Source organism: Acromyrmex echinatior, chromosome 2, assembly GCF_024713525.1.
Source record: "Acromyrmex echinatior isolate Ae372 chromosome 2, ASM2471352v2, whole genome shotgun sequence".
Lineage (NCBI taxonomy): Eukaryota > Metazoa > Arthropoda > Insecta > Hymenoptera > Formicidae > Acromyrmex > Acromyrmex echinatior.
Genome location: NC_141853.1, coordinates 3,543,024 through 3,558,931, shown reverse-complemented (window position 1 = coordinate 3,558,931; position 15,908 = coordinate 3,543,024). Strand labels below are relative to the sequence as shown.

Below are 15,908 nucleotides of genomic sequence, written 5' to 3'. Positions count from 1 at the left end.
AAATTTACATTATATTAAAGACGAAGAGAGATGCGTAAAAAAATTTAAAAAAATGGCGATGAAATATTTCTCCTTTTTGAAAATAATTTAGAGTGAGACAGAGAAAAACAGGATCAATAGCAGGTGCATAGGGAGTAAAGGGACCCTCTCGGAATGCTTTCGTATACCTGGCATATCTTGTGTACCCTGTCGTGCAAGTCGATGTGCTCGTACACTATGCTACTTTTTTTTTCAAGTGCCTCGACAAAGGGTGAGGCATCTGAAGCGAAATAATTTCAATGGGACATTTTGTATAACGAGCGTGTCTCACGCACCCCGCGGGTTCAGGGACGAGGCGAGATCTGTAGCGACTAATATTGTGTTAAAGGAATCCCTTGTCCGTTCCGTGAATGCCGTCCACTGTGGCGTACTTTTGTTCTATCGGGTGTCTCGAAATCCATCCACTCCGGCCGTTTAATTACTCCGTTTTGCATTGCGCTTGATTATTTCGTCGCATATTTCGTAGAAATGTGCGCTGCACGCAACATTAATAGTAATTAATTGTACAGTCTGTCGTTTGACATAATCAACGAAAATATATAGTAGGGGTGAAATTTTAGAGATATAATGAGACGCAAATATGTTCATTGTTCTTCGTTTTTAAATACACCTTATAGCGATTTTATAATTATACGCTCTGTCGTAATTAAAAATATTTGAAATTGTTATGTCTCGTAACTTGAGGCGTGAGCTTTCATAAGAAAATTAATCGTAGTAATTGTATAATTAAGGAGGCAAATGCAATATGTTAGAAGAATTATTTGAAAAAAATTACAGATTATTCTAAATTGCATTTAAAAATAATACAAAAAAATTAGAGGCAGTTGATCATCTGGATCAAAAATTATTTCAATAAAAAGTAATATTTTTTTAATTTGTAATAATCTCTAATAGAAATATATGAGAATGTATTATAAAATAATGATAAAAATCTCAATTTTTAAATATAAGTACACTACTTTGAGTTCAAGAATATTTATGTGTTACATTAAATGCAGACATTAATTAATTCAATAAATAAACAAAATTTATTTGTTATATACTAATTGATGAATCTCAATGAAACTTTGCAAGTCATTTTTAGTACTTAAAATATTTATATAAAAAATTTAGATTTTTGTTATTTTTAAAATTTTTGTTTACAACAATAAAACTAATATCAAATAAAATAATCTATAAAAATTTTTGTTTTACTCAATAAAAGCAGAATGTTATGAACACAATTTTCACATGTATGTAGTTTGTTTGAAGCACAAATATTAATATATGTGCCCTAGAACCTCCTTAATGTTACATTGTACTTGTTAAGGTGATATTGATACAATTGAATTGTTATACAAATATAAATGAATTCGCAATGTTTGTTTAAATTTACATGTTTGACGAGAAAATTAATAAGAAAATGTACAGACTATTCTGATCGTCTAAATCGATTTTGAACGAAATAAAGGAATTAATTAGAGGCAGGCGTGCTACTGTGAGCAGTGATTTCACGCGCTTCGCTGCGCACGTTCGCTCTTGCCGTTGCATACGAATCATCGCACTCGCGCGTCCTTCGTCTTAATGCGCTGCAATTTTCAGCGTCTAGCTCGACCCTCGATTCACTTTCGTATAAAAGCGTGGCGGTCAGTGTACGCGTATTCTGGGAAAATTGCCACGGCTCCATATATATAATACCCAAAAAATTATACGATCAAGTAATTGAAGGCTCATCGGATATCCAACGTAGTATAACAGCATCTAGGAATTCGGCAAAAAAGGATCGAACGTGTATCTGGATGATACTTGGAAAGTTTTAAAATATAGCAGGAGAATTATCCTGGTATAAATTTCCGCTATTTCCCGCTATTCTTCTTTTTCATTCATTTTCTTTTTCCTCTTCATGTTGCTTTGCTATATCAAGAGCGTGTGAGATTCAACATGATAGTGTATTTATAGACGGACGTGGTGCGCCATAAAAATTAAAACGGCACGCCCAGATCCGTTTTAATCTGAGTCCGCGACCAAAAATAATTCCGCGTACTCGCGATCTGATATTTCTTCGATTACTCCGCGTACAATCCGCGATTTGACCCCTTGATGCACCTCAATGGAATGATCGCGTACATTGCAATAAATTCTCAACCAACGACTTTTTTCCATAATAGCAAGCGAGCGTGAGGAAATTGCGAGATGTGGCAATTTTTTGAGCATGTTATATCGCTAAAATGAATTGAAATATTATTATAATTGCATTATAGCAACTGTTTATTGTGTTGCACATGTGTGTGATGTACTTTCAAAAACTGATGCGATTTGTAGAAATATTATTTAGAATAAGGATTAAGAAAAACATAGAATTTATAATGTAGATATGAAGCCATTTAATAGGCTTCTTTAATATATTCATAGAATAATATGCATTATATACACTGTAAAAAAAGATCGGGGAACTCGAATTGAGGTAAACCAACCCAATCTCAGAGTTAAATACGGCGAACTGTCGGGTTGCACCAAAAAACAATTTAACGTTCCTTTAATATTTTCCTTGCATTAAATAAATATTGAATTTAGTTTTATAAAATATTTAAATAGTTGACTAAATACTATTATTGGTAGTAACGGAACATGATTGTATCGTCAATTAAAATAATTTTATGAGCGCGATGAAATAAATCTGCAATAGAATATATTGATTTTAACATTTAACTGGATTATTTTACAAAGTAACGAGAACTCATAAATAAATTGTGAATAATAACAATTTTGAGGTAATCTCTACTTTATCTTCGAATGAAGTAGATTTAATAATTTATCTAATAGAACAATTCATTAAATTTATTCGATCCGTTATTTTGCAAAATGATTTAATTAATAATTAAAACCTTCTATTATATAGATCGATTGAACTGCCTTAAAAAAAATGTTTGTCGCCATGATGTGGTAAGAAGTGCATGAAAAGATCATTTGATCATTCTCGCTTTATACAGGTCGAATCTTTGTTACGAGTACACGCGCCATTTGTTAATAGCTTCACAAAACGCTCCCTAGTTCTAAACAAAGTATCGTTAATGTTTTATTAAATTCCTATTACTTTTAAATCGTGTTATTTTTACATTATATTCATGTTCATTTACTACCAAATAATGGTTCATTCAACTTTATACATACGCTTATGATTATACCGTCCCATCATTGAATTACGAATTAAATAATTGATTCAATTTACTTTTCTGTATGATTGATTTAATCTTCATGAAGAAGCAGATTTTTTAGAATTACGCAGTTACATCATCCTTGTGATAGTCGAATGAATTTCTAATATTATTGCATTAATCTTATTTCAGATCGGTTAGTTATATACTTTGATTAAATTTTTGAGTATAATTTACTACGTGAAATTATTATCTAATGTAATTATTTATCTAACTAGGTTTTTATTCTTCTTGACTTGGTTATACTTCACTTAACTCAAATCGCACAATCCTCAGATTTAGTTCTTTCCACTCTGAATATTTTTTACATTGTCGAATAAAAATTATGAAAAATGTAACATGGCGAAAATTTTTCAAATTTAATCGCGAATATCACGAATTAAGGAAGTTATTATTGTTGTTTGATGAATGGAGTACGACATGCTCCTTAGAATATATTCGCATATATGACTTTAGAAATATATTGATTTAATTGTGATATCTCTCTATATTTATTAAATTAGTCTGTATAATAAAAATGTAATTATTAGTAAAACAGATTAATTTTTTGTAAAAAATATTAATTCGTCAGTTATTAAAAATTATTACTCAAAACTATACTAAAAATTATTGTCAATTATTTGAATACAAAACTGCAAATGATAAACTCGGAGGTAATACAGAGATCATTCCTCCGAGCAGTTTATTTCCGGGTAATCTGATAGTTCCTGCTATTCGCCTAACATTTCTCGGCGTGTCATTTCACCTTCGTGAGAAGCGTGCATCAATAATCTTATTTCTCTTTTCTCTGTTACAGGCGTCTCGTGAAGAGTTATCAACCGAAGAAGAAAGAGGAAGAGGATTATCAGTAAGTATAAAAGCTATATGTTTGCGTATCTCTCTTCTCGAGTTACTGACGATCTCAGATAGATTATTGAATCTATCGGAAAGAGTAACAAACATATGTTTTAATTATCTATAGTCGAAATGGATTATACCACTAGTTAATCAAGGGAAGTAGATAATTATACCATTTGATGAATGAAATAGTAATTATCTAAGGTGATTATTTTCAAGAAAAAAGTTAGCAAAAACAAATTAGCATGGATACTTATTTTTTAATTATGTCTCTTACGATATAAAAATATATTCTGCAATTATATGCACACACGCGTTGGAATTCAACGCATTCTTGAATATAACTAGAATTTATTAAAGCAAAAAATATGTGGCGAAATTATTTCCTTCGAGAATCTCTGCTGATCTTTAATTTCATAGGTATACCGAGTTCTGTGGAGCCATAATTAATTTTCTGACTCGACGCACAGAATGTGTGCGAGAGTAATTAAGCGTGCATAAGAGCGTGGTTAGGTCAGAGTTAAAAATAAATGGCAGTTAAAAAAGCAGGGTAAAAATAAAGCAAATTTATCTCAATAAATATTTTCCAACTTTTCACTTCTGTTTTTCACTCTCGTGCAAAATTTTTTTATTCGTCACTTGACACTTCGTCGTCAAACCAATTAAATGTCAAAATGAAATAGAAACAGGAGCAACCTGTTTATCTTGCGACCTAGAATCCAATCCTGATCGAAATTAGAAAGTTATCATCAATTTTTGTTCAATAGAAACGTGATATTAACACCTTAGCTTTAGATTTATATTTTTTGCGCTTAAATGCGACCTCTTTTCTATCAGAAAAGACTCTAAAACTTAGAAAAGAATTAGAATTTTATAAATTATCAAAATAAATTATATAAAAACTAAAAACGATCTTTTTAAGATGCTAATTTTATGCAGAAATTATACTCTGCAGCATAATTGGGCGAAATGCTTATAAGTTCAATAACTCCGCAAAAGAGATCCTATAGCTCGCAGTTGATTCGTTATGAAGCAGTGCAAAGAATGTGTCATGCTAATCAGCGTGGGCCGAGATTTAGGCTCTTCTCTATGAAATCAGCCTGCGTCGGCGTTGTGTAGATCAGAAATTATTCTTGTCGTATATGTAACAATTATTATTTAAAATTTATATTAAATTATTTTAAAAAACAACTAGTTAAATTAGAGCTGATGTTATTCATGCATTTTATATTTATAATTAAGAGACAAGATGGTTTACTTATATGCAATTGTTTAAAATACCTCATTAATATTTCTTGACAAGAGATATTAAAACTTACTAATTAAAAAATAGCAAACTAAAGTATTAGACAAAAAAGCGAAATTTAGCGATGATAAAGTAGAAGAAAGAAAGCGGGGATTTCTTAAAAATATTAAGAAAGTAGTATATAAAGAAAGAATTGCGAATTTTAATCAAACGAAAATGAACATCTACGAAAAGAGAAAGTAGATAAGGAATAAAATAAATGTAGAATGAAAGAACAAAGAGAAGAGCGCGCTTGTGTCCTTTTAGGTATAGTCCTTGTCGAGCATTTAAAATGGAATTGAACGAAGTGAATGATCAAGCCGGTCAACGGGAGGTAATCGCGGAAAACCTCCAGGCCAATGTCCTGCGGGAACTTAACATCCTGGTTAAGGACTTCAAAGAGGATCGCAAGAAGCATTTGCAGGAGGGCGCGCGACTAATGGCTACCCTAGCCGGTCAGATCGGCAATCTGGAGCGTGCCAGGAAGGCCTACGAGAAGGCTTTTCGCGAAGCGGAACGCGCTGTGGAGAATTATCAGCGAGCGGACGCGGATCTTAATCTTTCGAGAGCAGAGGTGCGTGATAAAAAATTTCCTATCATTTCATAATAAATCCTGCCAGCTTAGCGTGCTATCGATCATGTAATTTTTTCTCTAGAGTAGAAACGTGAAAAGTGAAAATTTTGATGTGTGTACATATGAACATATACACACATGTGTACAAAAAATTTTCATTTGTCACGTTTCTGCTCTAGAGAAAAAATTACATGATCGAGACTTTTTCTGAAAGTGGCTTGAACATGTATACGATAAGTAGAAAGAAGAGTCAGTAGTGTCATTTCGACGGAATATAGAATACAGAATCTCAAGTTTTTCTATGGATAGATAGAACGTGTGAAAAAATTATGCCTTTAAATTATGAACGATTGATGAAAATTGTATATATTGATGCTTGATGAGAACCAATTTTTTTTCTGCAACGAACAGGTCGAGAAACAGAGGATGAATATGACTATGAAGACCCAGCAGAGCGAGGAAGCCAAAACGGAGTACGCGAATCAGCTACAAAAAACGAATGACATGCAGACGTTGCACTACCACACAGCAATGCCGGAAGTGTTTCAACATCTTCAGGTACTACTTTATTATAACTGTGCGTGATTGCGTCTATGTTTTATTATATTGTTTGTAATTTTTATGTAATATTATTCGAAAAAATATTCTGCCTTTTGTCATTGTGCAAGAGTTCAAAGAACTGTGCATCGATGCTACATGTTTAATATAATAAAAAAATATGAAATGATATTTGTCGACGTATTTGACATATTTGAACAATCGTAGATTAAATTATACGCTAATCAAATACAAAGTTAAATTTTAATTAAATTTGAATTAATTTCGCTCAAAATTACGTTAATTTGTCTGTGTCCTTAATTACAAATTTATCAATATTAGTTTAATAAATTAATATTAACTTGCTAATTGGGAATTATTATAATGTCTCTCAATTCAATGTTTCAATTATTTTATTAATCCTTTACTTATTAATCCTTTTCTCATGGGTAATTCTTTCTTATGTCACGCTTTTGCTGCAGGAGCTGGACGAGAAGAGGATAAAAAATATGCGAAATTATATGATGAAATCTGTAGAAATTGAGCGAGCAGTGGCACCAATAATTGCCCAGTGCTTAGACGGCATTGAGAAGGCAGCGAATGAGATTAACGAGAAGGAGGACACAATGTTGGTAATCGAACGGTATAAGAGCGGTTTCCAGCCACCCGGAGATTTTCCCTTTGAAGACTTATCGGTTGCTAAGAACTATGAGAGCAACAGTCAATTGGCTCAGCCCGTTATGCAGCCAATCCATAATCACCTTACGGTCAAGGGTACCGTCTCCGGTGGCAAGATCAAGAAGAGGGTCGGCCTCTTCGGGATTTTCGGCAGTAATAAGGTAGATACTCGTCCATTGCTCTGAAAGATTATTGCAATTCTTTTGAGATCATTGGTGCACGTTCTCAGTGCATAGGATGTATTGAAAAAATAAGTGGATGAAGTCCTTGAATTTAATGAAACCTGCTGATAAGTATTGAAAAATAATTGAGAATTTGGATGTATCAATTGCTCACATTGCTAATTGGCTAATTTAAAATAATATAATCTCATTATTAAAGCAGTTAAAAATTACTAAGGCCGATATGAGTGGTATGTGCAATTGAACTATGTGTATCGCTCCGTGAGAATTTAGTTTTTTTTTCATGGATTTTTCTTCAATTCTTTGTTCGGCCTTTTTAATTTAATACAAGATAAGCTTTATACGATTATTCATTATTACTTTTTGATTATTTCAATTTTATAAATTTTTATTAGAATATTAGATATCTTTTCAAACATCCTATATTACGCATTATATATCTCGTGAAGTCGTCGAGTCTGGGCGATTTTATAAATTTTATAACAATCCTTTTGCGTATATCACAATTACATAATTGCAAAATTTTTTAGTCCATTGAAAAAATGATTTCTGATAGGATATTTAATTCACAATGTTTATAAGCCAAAGACTCGAATGACTCAAAGAAGATCTAACGTAACTTACTGCATTATTTATTTATTACCCTCTGCGAGGTCGTGAGAAGGAAAGGATAATTGCAAAGGATTGCATATTATTTTTATATTTCATGCATGACAATTCTTTGTGAAGTATAATATCATTTTATTCTTTTAACTTATCATTTATGTCTGTATACTTTGCATCTCCTTATTCGCCGACAGGCCTGCTCTTATATGCACACAAATATCTATTGCGCATGTACATTAGTAGATTCCGTATTCTTCCGACCAGCCGCAATAATGTTATTTACGTGCGACTTCTCAATTATGTTTTGTGCACTGTTATTATATGTCTATGATTATTCGAAATGTTTTTTGTAGCTTTAAATTATTATTATTTTAAGTAATTTCGATCTTTTATAATTCAAGCGCTTTTGGGATACAGCAAACTCTTTATATATTGTATATAATAATGTAAATTTATATATTGATAAATTCAAATTGAAAACTCAAAATTTTAATCATAATTAAGGTTAATTAAAGTAGAAAAAATGTTTTGTGTTCATTCCATACTAAAATGTAAGATTTTATTAATTTACTTAAATAGTAGCACACTTATTTAACATCTTTATATTATGACGATATAATATGTATTATAAATATTTAATTTTTATTAAAAAATTTTTATGTTAGGTAAATTTTTGGGATTAATTTATACACTCCACTCTTAAAAAGAATAATAATTATTTGATAAACTTTGATAAAAATTGCAATACAGTTCAATAGTGTATTATTTTTATACGTTCGGACTATAATTTGCAATCACTCTTTCGTTTGATCTCGCATAACGAAAAACATAACTTATTTTTCTTCTGTACTTTCTATTAATTTGGTGGATGGTTCAATCTGTCTCTGTGGTCTCTTGTTTCCAATCATCACGGGCTATGAATTGGGATATTATCACACTTAGTAAGTACTTCGTAGACCGCTTTTCCGCTCGCAATTATGTATATAATAACTATTTATCTGCTTTATAAAGATAAAATACAAAAATGAGATAATAAAATATCTTATTAAAAGAGTGTGAACCCATCATATATTACCATCATACTTGTATATTACACCATCGGATATATTAATCTTAATCAGTATAAGATAGATCAATTATATTTACTATAGTATATGAAATTTAATTAAAATTTTATATTGTGTAACCCCAAACTATTATAAATTAAATTATATTGTAAAATATAACAAGAAATGGAATTAAACTGGAATTTAATGTGAAAATAATTTACAATTTTGAGAATTGAGATAATTATGTTTTTAAAAATTTACAACTCTTGTAAGAGATTTACTTTGAATAATATTTGTAAAGATGAAAAATACATTTTATATGAAATTATATTGAAATTAATTGTAAAATATCTTTGCATTGTTAAATAACGTTGTAAAAACTTGAACTTAATTAATGTGAAATTATTATATAAAAATACTTGCATCAATGAATCAATTTTTTATTGTATTACACATATTATAAATATCTTATATTATTTAAGATTAATAATTTCCGAAATAATGAGTTTTCGCTTATGCTATTGCTGGAAGTCTATCCTGTTCATTCGCTGAATGATACGCTTTTCGAATTTGTTTCATGCTAACGACAGAAGTTGATCGAGGTGTGCATAGCTTTAAAGGTCTGTCCTTTATATAATCGCCAAGTAATTTTCCGATTGATCCTTTTGGTGCTTAACTGAATGCTTACAAGTGCTCGAGACTTGCTAGTCTTCTTTACATGTAGTAGTAAATAGATGAGATCAGGCAATCGTTTCTTCGAAAGCAAAATAAATCTTAATAATTAATTCGATTATTTTGATTATTTAAAATTAAATTGAGGGAATTCCTACAACTGCGAAATATATGAATCAATTAAACAAATCTAATTTTTGCGAAAACAAAAACTTTTGCGAGTCTACGAAATGTAAAAAACTAAAATCTTGATATTTAATAACATCAGTTCGCGAATTTCTTAAAATTTAAATTCTGAAATTAAATTTTAATTCTTCTAACACATATTTTCCACCTTCTAGCACCAAACGGGTTAAATATTCTTATTTCTGAAATAATTTGTTATGACTTTTTTTTATTATAAACTGCAAAGAATACATTTTATTGATATTATCCATTATCGCTTAGAATAAAATAAGCGATATTGAATATTGAAATTGTTCATTATCAATTTATGCTAGTTTTCACTAACAATTCGCAGATCATTAACAGAACGAATTCCTTCTGCAACAAAATGTGTTCCCAAGCTTTCTCATCTTTCTTTCTGTTATTTTCCTGAGACCTAGACTGTAATACTGAATGAAAAGGAGAGAGAGGGGAGAGAGAAAGAAACTCATGTTTTTCAATCATAAAATTTTCTTAATTAATTCTTGTTTACATAATTTATTATTATATACATTGGTATTAATTATTTGATTTGATAATATCGTTAAGTTCCAAATAAAGTTTCTGGGTCTCAGGAATATGCACAGATAATTTTTCAAGGATCGATATTTATTGTAACAAATTCCAGAACAATGTGCCTGGCTATGGTGATGGTGCCAAGGAGGACTGCAGCGATTTGCCACCGAATCAGCGAAAGAAACGATTGCAGCAGCGACTGGACGAGATTCAAGCGAAAATTCAACAAGAGACCGCAGCGAGAGATGGTCTAATGAAGATGAAAGGCGTATACGAACAGAATCCCGCTCTCGGAGATCCGATGAGTATAGAGGGGCAACTAAATCAGTCCAGTAACAAACTGGACAAGCTCGGAGTTGAATTGGCAAAGTTTCAAGGCTATCTCGAAGAAGCAATGCGTACTGGTGCCAGTTTGTCTAGGTAAATGTAGCTTTATTGGAATTGTGCAAGGAAGTGTACTGATATTTGTTAGTCATACAGAACAACCGCTCTAAAAGCGAGCAATGTTCATAATGTAACTGTAAAAAGTGAAACGCGAAATATAAACGATGTTTATATAGAGTAACACAGTTATAAGTAATATAATAGTGCTTTTGTAATTTATGCAATTTTATTGTGCTTAAAATAATAAGTTGAAATATAATTTTTTATAGAATTGTCTACATAATAATTAATCGAATTAAGACCAATATTTTCTGCATAATGTGTTTAATTCATCAAAGAAGTGAAAAAATAACTTGGTGTGATTTCAGCCCAAGTCAAGCACAGCGAAAACCTACTACTAACGGTTCGGCAACGAGGCCATTAAGTTCACGAAGAGGTAGTCATTCGGGCGGCGAGGAGAGTCTTTCGAGATCCGCTTCAGATTCGAGCGTCTGTAATGCGAACGCGAATCAACCGGTTCACAAGAAAAGTGCACCGAGCACACCACAGCCAACTCATGGGTAAGTTATCTTGGTAATGTGGGATAACGCACAGATCACATCACACTCCGAAAATTTCGCAACTTTTAAAATCCATACATCTTGCTGTTCATAAATTTGTTATTATTTGTAACCGCGTTTTATCATTATTGAATATTTTATTTAATCATTAATATTCTATTTTTATATTCTATTATTGTATAGATTTCCTTTGTTTCATAAATTCATACTTAGAAACATTGCAGTGCCTTCGACTTTTATGCAACCGTTCTTATCTTATCGGAACTAATGAACATAAGTAATAGTGATAATTTGAAGTACTACTACATGAGTCATTGCCATTTTACTCGATTCAACAAATTAGTGTGACGTGAATGGAATTTTGTTATGTTCGTAATTGCTTATAGGTTCAGATTAGATTATGATTTAGTCAATGTGTTTTCGCGAAAACGTTTGGTTTACGATGTTGAGTAGATTAGACACTTTACACTAGACAAATAGCCACGGTTTTCGCTTTATGGTACTGATGCACAGTTCCACGAACAGCCCGGAATCTGGCCTTGGCGAGTCGAGAACGTCGCTACCCGGCAGTGGCTGCGAGGAATATTATCATGACGAAGTGGACGCTCAGCCGCCACTGGGAACATGCCGAGCGCTTTATCCTTTCGATGGTAAGTTCCTTCCAATTTATAACCAAACATGATTTATTTGTCTATATTCTCAAGAGAGATAAAGACAAATGTAAGTTTAAAGTCTAACAGAGAGAAAGAACTATGAATATTTTATATTTTTGTTATTATAATGTTTAATTTTGTTACTATTTTATTTGCAGCAACTAGCGAAGGTTCCATACCGATGTATGATGGCGAAGAGCTATATATGATCGAGCTGGACCAGGGTGACGGTTGGACTAGAGTAAGACGCATTTCGCAACCGATCGAAGGTTTTGTGCCGACTTCGTACATAGAGTGTCATCTCTACAATACTTAGCCGCTTCTCCTAGGTTGTTAAAGGGAATCTGCGCGATGTGAAATCACTCGAAGGAGATTATGAACAAAGACGTATTTGGTGCCGTCGAAGACTTGAAGATTATGTGTTGGATGAATTGGCACAGGATATTGGGATGAGCGGATCGCAGGCCTAATCAATACTCTTGAACGATGGAAAGTCCAAAGATTCTTTGAAGATGCAATGAGGAACTTGTGGAAGTGAACAGGATTATGAATATTCACAAATAAAATATATTACAAAATTTCTCTTAAGATTTATAAGATTGATGAAAGATAAAAGATAGAATTTCTTATTCATGAAAAAAATCTTTCATCAATCTAAAAATCCACAGTCATAATCTATAGAAGTAGAAGCATCCGCGGAATCGGATTATCGCGTGCTAATATTCTCATATTTAACGAAATTGCGATCACACTTCCAACACATCTTCTCAAGGATTCCTGTTCGATCGATCGGCCGATTGATCAGGAATAAACAAAGGAACGATACGATACGAACAAACGCCCCGGCTTTGTGATCAATCAATCTAATATAAGCGTAATAGGAATAGGATCGAGCTCATTTTTGGGCTTATTATAGACCCCTAAGAAATATATTTTGCCTTTATTCGAATTTATTTAATATAATACTTTGTTATGTAATAACTCTTGCAATTATCTGTTAAAAAGGTATTTAACAGATTTTAATAGCGTATTATTAATAGCGAATGTATTATTTACATTTACGTTTAAATCATTATTTTCGTGATCTAAAAAATACAATTTTTTTTTTATGAAGGCTCTCGCGGCGGTCGTACAGTCTTACTCGCATTATTATATTATTTTAAAGTTATAAGTTGATATTAATGGCTGTTGATAATTATTAATGATGAATTTTTAACCGCGGCTCTATTGTTACCGCGAGAAGAAATTCTATATGCGGAAGACCATATTGGGACCTGCATCTTTTTGCGTTTAATTTGTCGAAATTACTACTGATAACAATAATTATTACTAATCTCAAAAATTTTAATTAGAAATACTGTATCTTGCAGACTGTACATTATATTTTATTGTGTAAATAAATAATTCTCTTTTTTATTATTTTAAATTAGGTCTTATATGAAGGGCCACTGTGGTCCCTAAGTCTATTTACGGCAGGAAACTCATGAATCCAGAAGTAAGGGTTGAATTTAGGCATCTGTATGATAGTGTTATGTCTGATTATATACATACTCGATTATATGCATTTGTCATTTTTAATCCTTTAACAGAAGCAAGAATCGAAATAGAAAAATTGCGTTATTGGATAATTGTTGAAACAATAATTATTTAAACTCGTAAATTGAGAAATGCCAGATTTTTAGTCAGCTATTAGCACCATGATTGACGAAAATAGTGCAATATTCTGATTAAAAATCTTGAGACGAGTCTTCTGTCTGTATAAAAATTTATATATAAGTTCTCAAGCTCGCTACAGAATTACACTAATGTAGCTGCATAAGGATTAAAGCGCGACGTCTTTTCGTGAAGAGTCGATAGTGAAATATCTTTAATGCACTCACGTGACTTTCCGAGACGTATTCTTTTTCCGTGTAGATGTGCACGAAAGAAACATTTAACGACCTCGTTGAGAAAAAGAGAAGTAACTATCTTAATAATAATAATCGCGCTCCGCCTACTTGTCACTTGCAAATTAATCATAACTGTTGTAATCGTCGCCGCACCGAAGTTTTATCGTTCTTTTGTATACTTGACTCGACGTAAAGGCGGCCGACTGTTACACGGACACGGCTCACTATCACGCTAAGAGAACACGAGACTGATCGCTGCTAGAGTTTCGTCGTACTCGCGCGAGTCGAACAAAATCTCGTTTACTCGTAATCGAGATCGCAAAAATCGGCATGATTCCGAGGTATATTGGCATCGAGAGAAGAATTATAGAAATTATGAAAGCACATAGTACAGGATAAAATTCGGCAAAGGATTTATACATATATAATTAGGATTTTATAATTGAACATTCATATATATACAATTTTATGAAATCGAGGCTTTTCTTTAAAGTTATGCTTCTTCTTCCAAGGAATCATATATTTGTAATATCTGAAATTTGTGCAAAATCTAATTTTTAATTTTAATAAAAAAGATTCTTAATATTGTTCTAATTTTTAATTAAGCGAAGCTTAAAGAAATCCGAAGCGAAAAGATTTTATAAAGTTGGATGAATATATATTAGATGTGCCAAAATTTACGAAATTGAAATTTTTTGCAATACTTTTTAAAATCTTAAAAATCTTCTTGTGGTTCTTTAACATTCTACAAACTTAAGATTGTTTTATTTAAATCGCATGTAATCGAGATTAAGCAAAAGGAGATGTCTGTAGATATGAAGGATCCTGAAATCCGATTACGTGTAACATCAGTTTATGATGAGAAACAGGTTGTTCCGATGGATCAGTCGGCGTACCTCGTTTAAGGAGTTGCCTGAATGTGACTAGTTATAATAGATTTATGTAAATATTGTCAGGAAGATGGAAGTGAGAGCGAGGCTATTCAGTATGCGAGTGCCAGAATCGATATTAAGATGAGAAGGATTCGCTTCTGTCACGGACAAGAGCTTGATTCTTAAATATTTGGGTATTCAGCGATAAACTGTGCTGCGTTGATGTTATACATCGTTATATTTAAATGGCCGAAAAATAGTGTTCGATAATCATAGGCGGTAAGTTGTAACTGTAGAAGATATAACGTTGCCACTATTGTTATTTCGAACAATATTTTGCGATAATGAAAATCTCGATGAATATTGTTAAAGCAGTACAGAGAAGTATATATCTGAAAGATCCGATCCTTTATTCACATGTCTTGGAAGGAAGTCCGCGCGATCACGAGAACCTGGTGTGTTCATCGTACTTTTCCAAGCAGAATCCGGGATTCGTGTAACTTTCTCGTGTATTGAATGTATATGTATATATTATATATATAGATATATATAGATATTATATATTCGATCGTCAGGAAGAAAAGGCGTAGCTTCACGTATAGTCGTACGCAAGTACATAAATAAATATGATCAGTTCACTCATACATACATACGCACACGCGCATCCTGCCCCCGCTCTTGATTGCTTCCGGTTCGTTAACGGCGAAAACAAGGGAATTGCTCGGCGATTATGTCAAAATGAACGGGGGGTATGTACGCTCCGACGTTTCATTGTGTCTGTTTTATGTATATTTTGTGATTCTCTATATGCGCGAACAAGTATTGTAGATAATTAATTTTGCGTTTTATTGTACTTTATTATTATTTTTATTATTATTATTAATATTGAAAAAAATACAGGTACTAAACCAATATAACTGTTTCGAATACGTTAAAACGTGCCTAATACATATATTTGCGCTTTTTTATATCCAGAGTTCTTCCTCGTATTTTTAATATTTAATTTTATCTGTTATAAAAATATATTTTGAAAAATATGTTTACTTAGTTTCAGTTCAAAAGTACACTTTATATTTCTTGTATGACGATTTTTTAATGTCAATTTCTACTATTTTGTTGTTACATAAAAATAAAAAATATATAAATATCATAATAATAGTTAAATCATGAATATAAT

At 31.9% G+C, this 15,908-nt stretch overlaps 1 protein-coding gene across 5 annotated transcripts in view; it reads left to right on the top strand.

The window, feature by feature from the left end:
- Cip4 (formin-binding protein 1-like Cip4) overlaps positions 1 to 15,887 on the top strand; it is a 43,429-nt gene extending 27,542 nt beyond the window's left edge. The window contains exons 3-11 of one of the 5 annotated variants that reach the window (XM_087416759.1): positions 4,030 to 4,080; positions 5,623 to 5,929; positions 6,341 to 6,487; positions 6,949 to 7,305; positions 9,575 to 9,601; positions 10,486 to 10,793; positions 11,126 to 11,317; positions 11,831 to 11,967; positions 12,129 to 15,887. In XM_087416759.1, coding sequence (XP_087272885.1) covers positions 4,030 to 4,080; positions 5,623 to 5,929; positions 6,341 to 6,487; positions 6,949 to 7,305; positions 9,575 to 9,601; positions 10,486 to 10,793; positions 11,126 to 11,317; positions 11,831 to 11,967; positions 12,129 to 12,286 — 1,684 coding nt within the window. In that variant the 3' untranslated portion in view covers positions 12,287 to 15,887. Of the gene's footprint in view, positions 1 to 4,029; positions 4,081 to 5,622; positions 5,930 to 6,340; positions 6,488 to 6,948; positions 7,306 to 9,571; positions 9,602 to 10,485; positions 10,794 to 11,125; positions 11,318 to 11,830; positions 11,968 to 12,128 lie in introns of all 5 variants that reach the window. The other 4 variants (XM_087416760.1, XM_011053785.2, XM_087416762.1 and 1 more) reach the window with 4 other exon arrangements.
- The last annotated feature ends 21 nt before the right edge of the window (positions 15,888 to 15,908 follow it).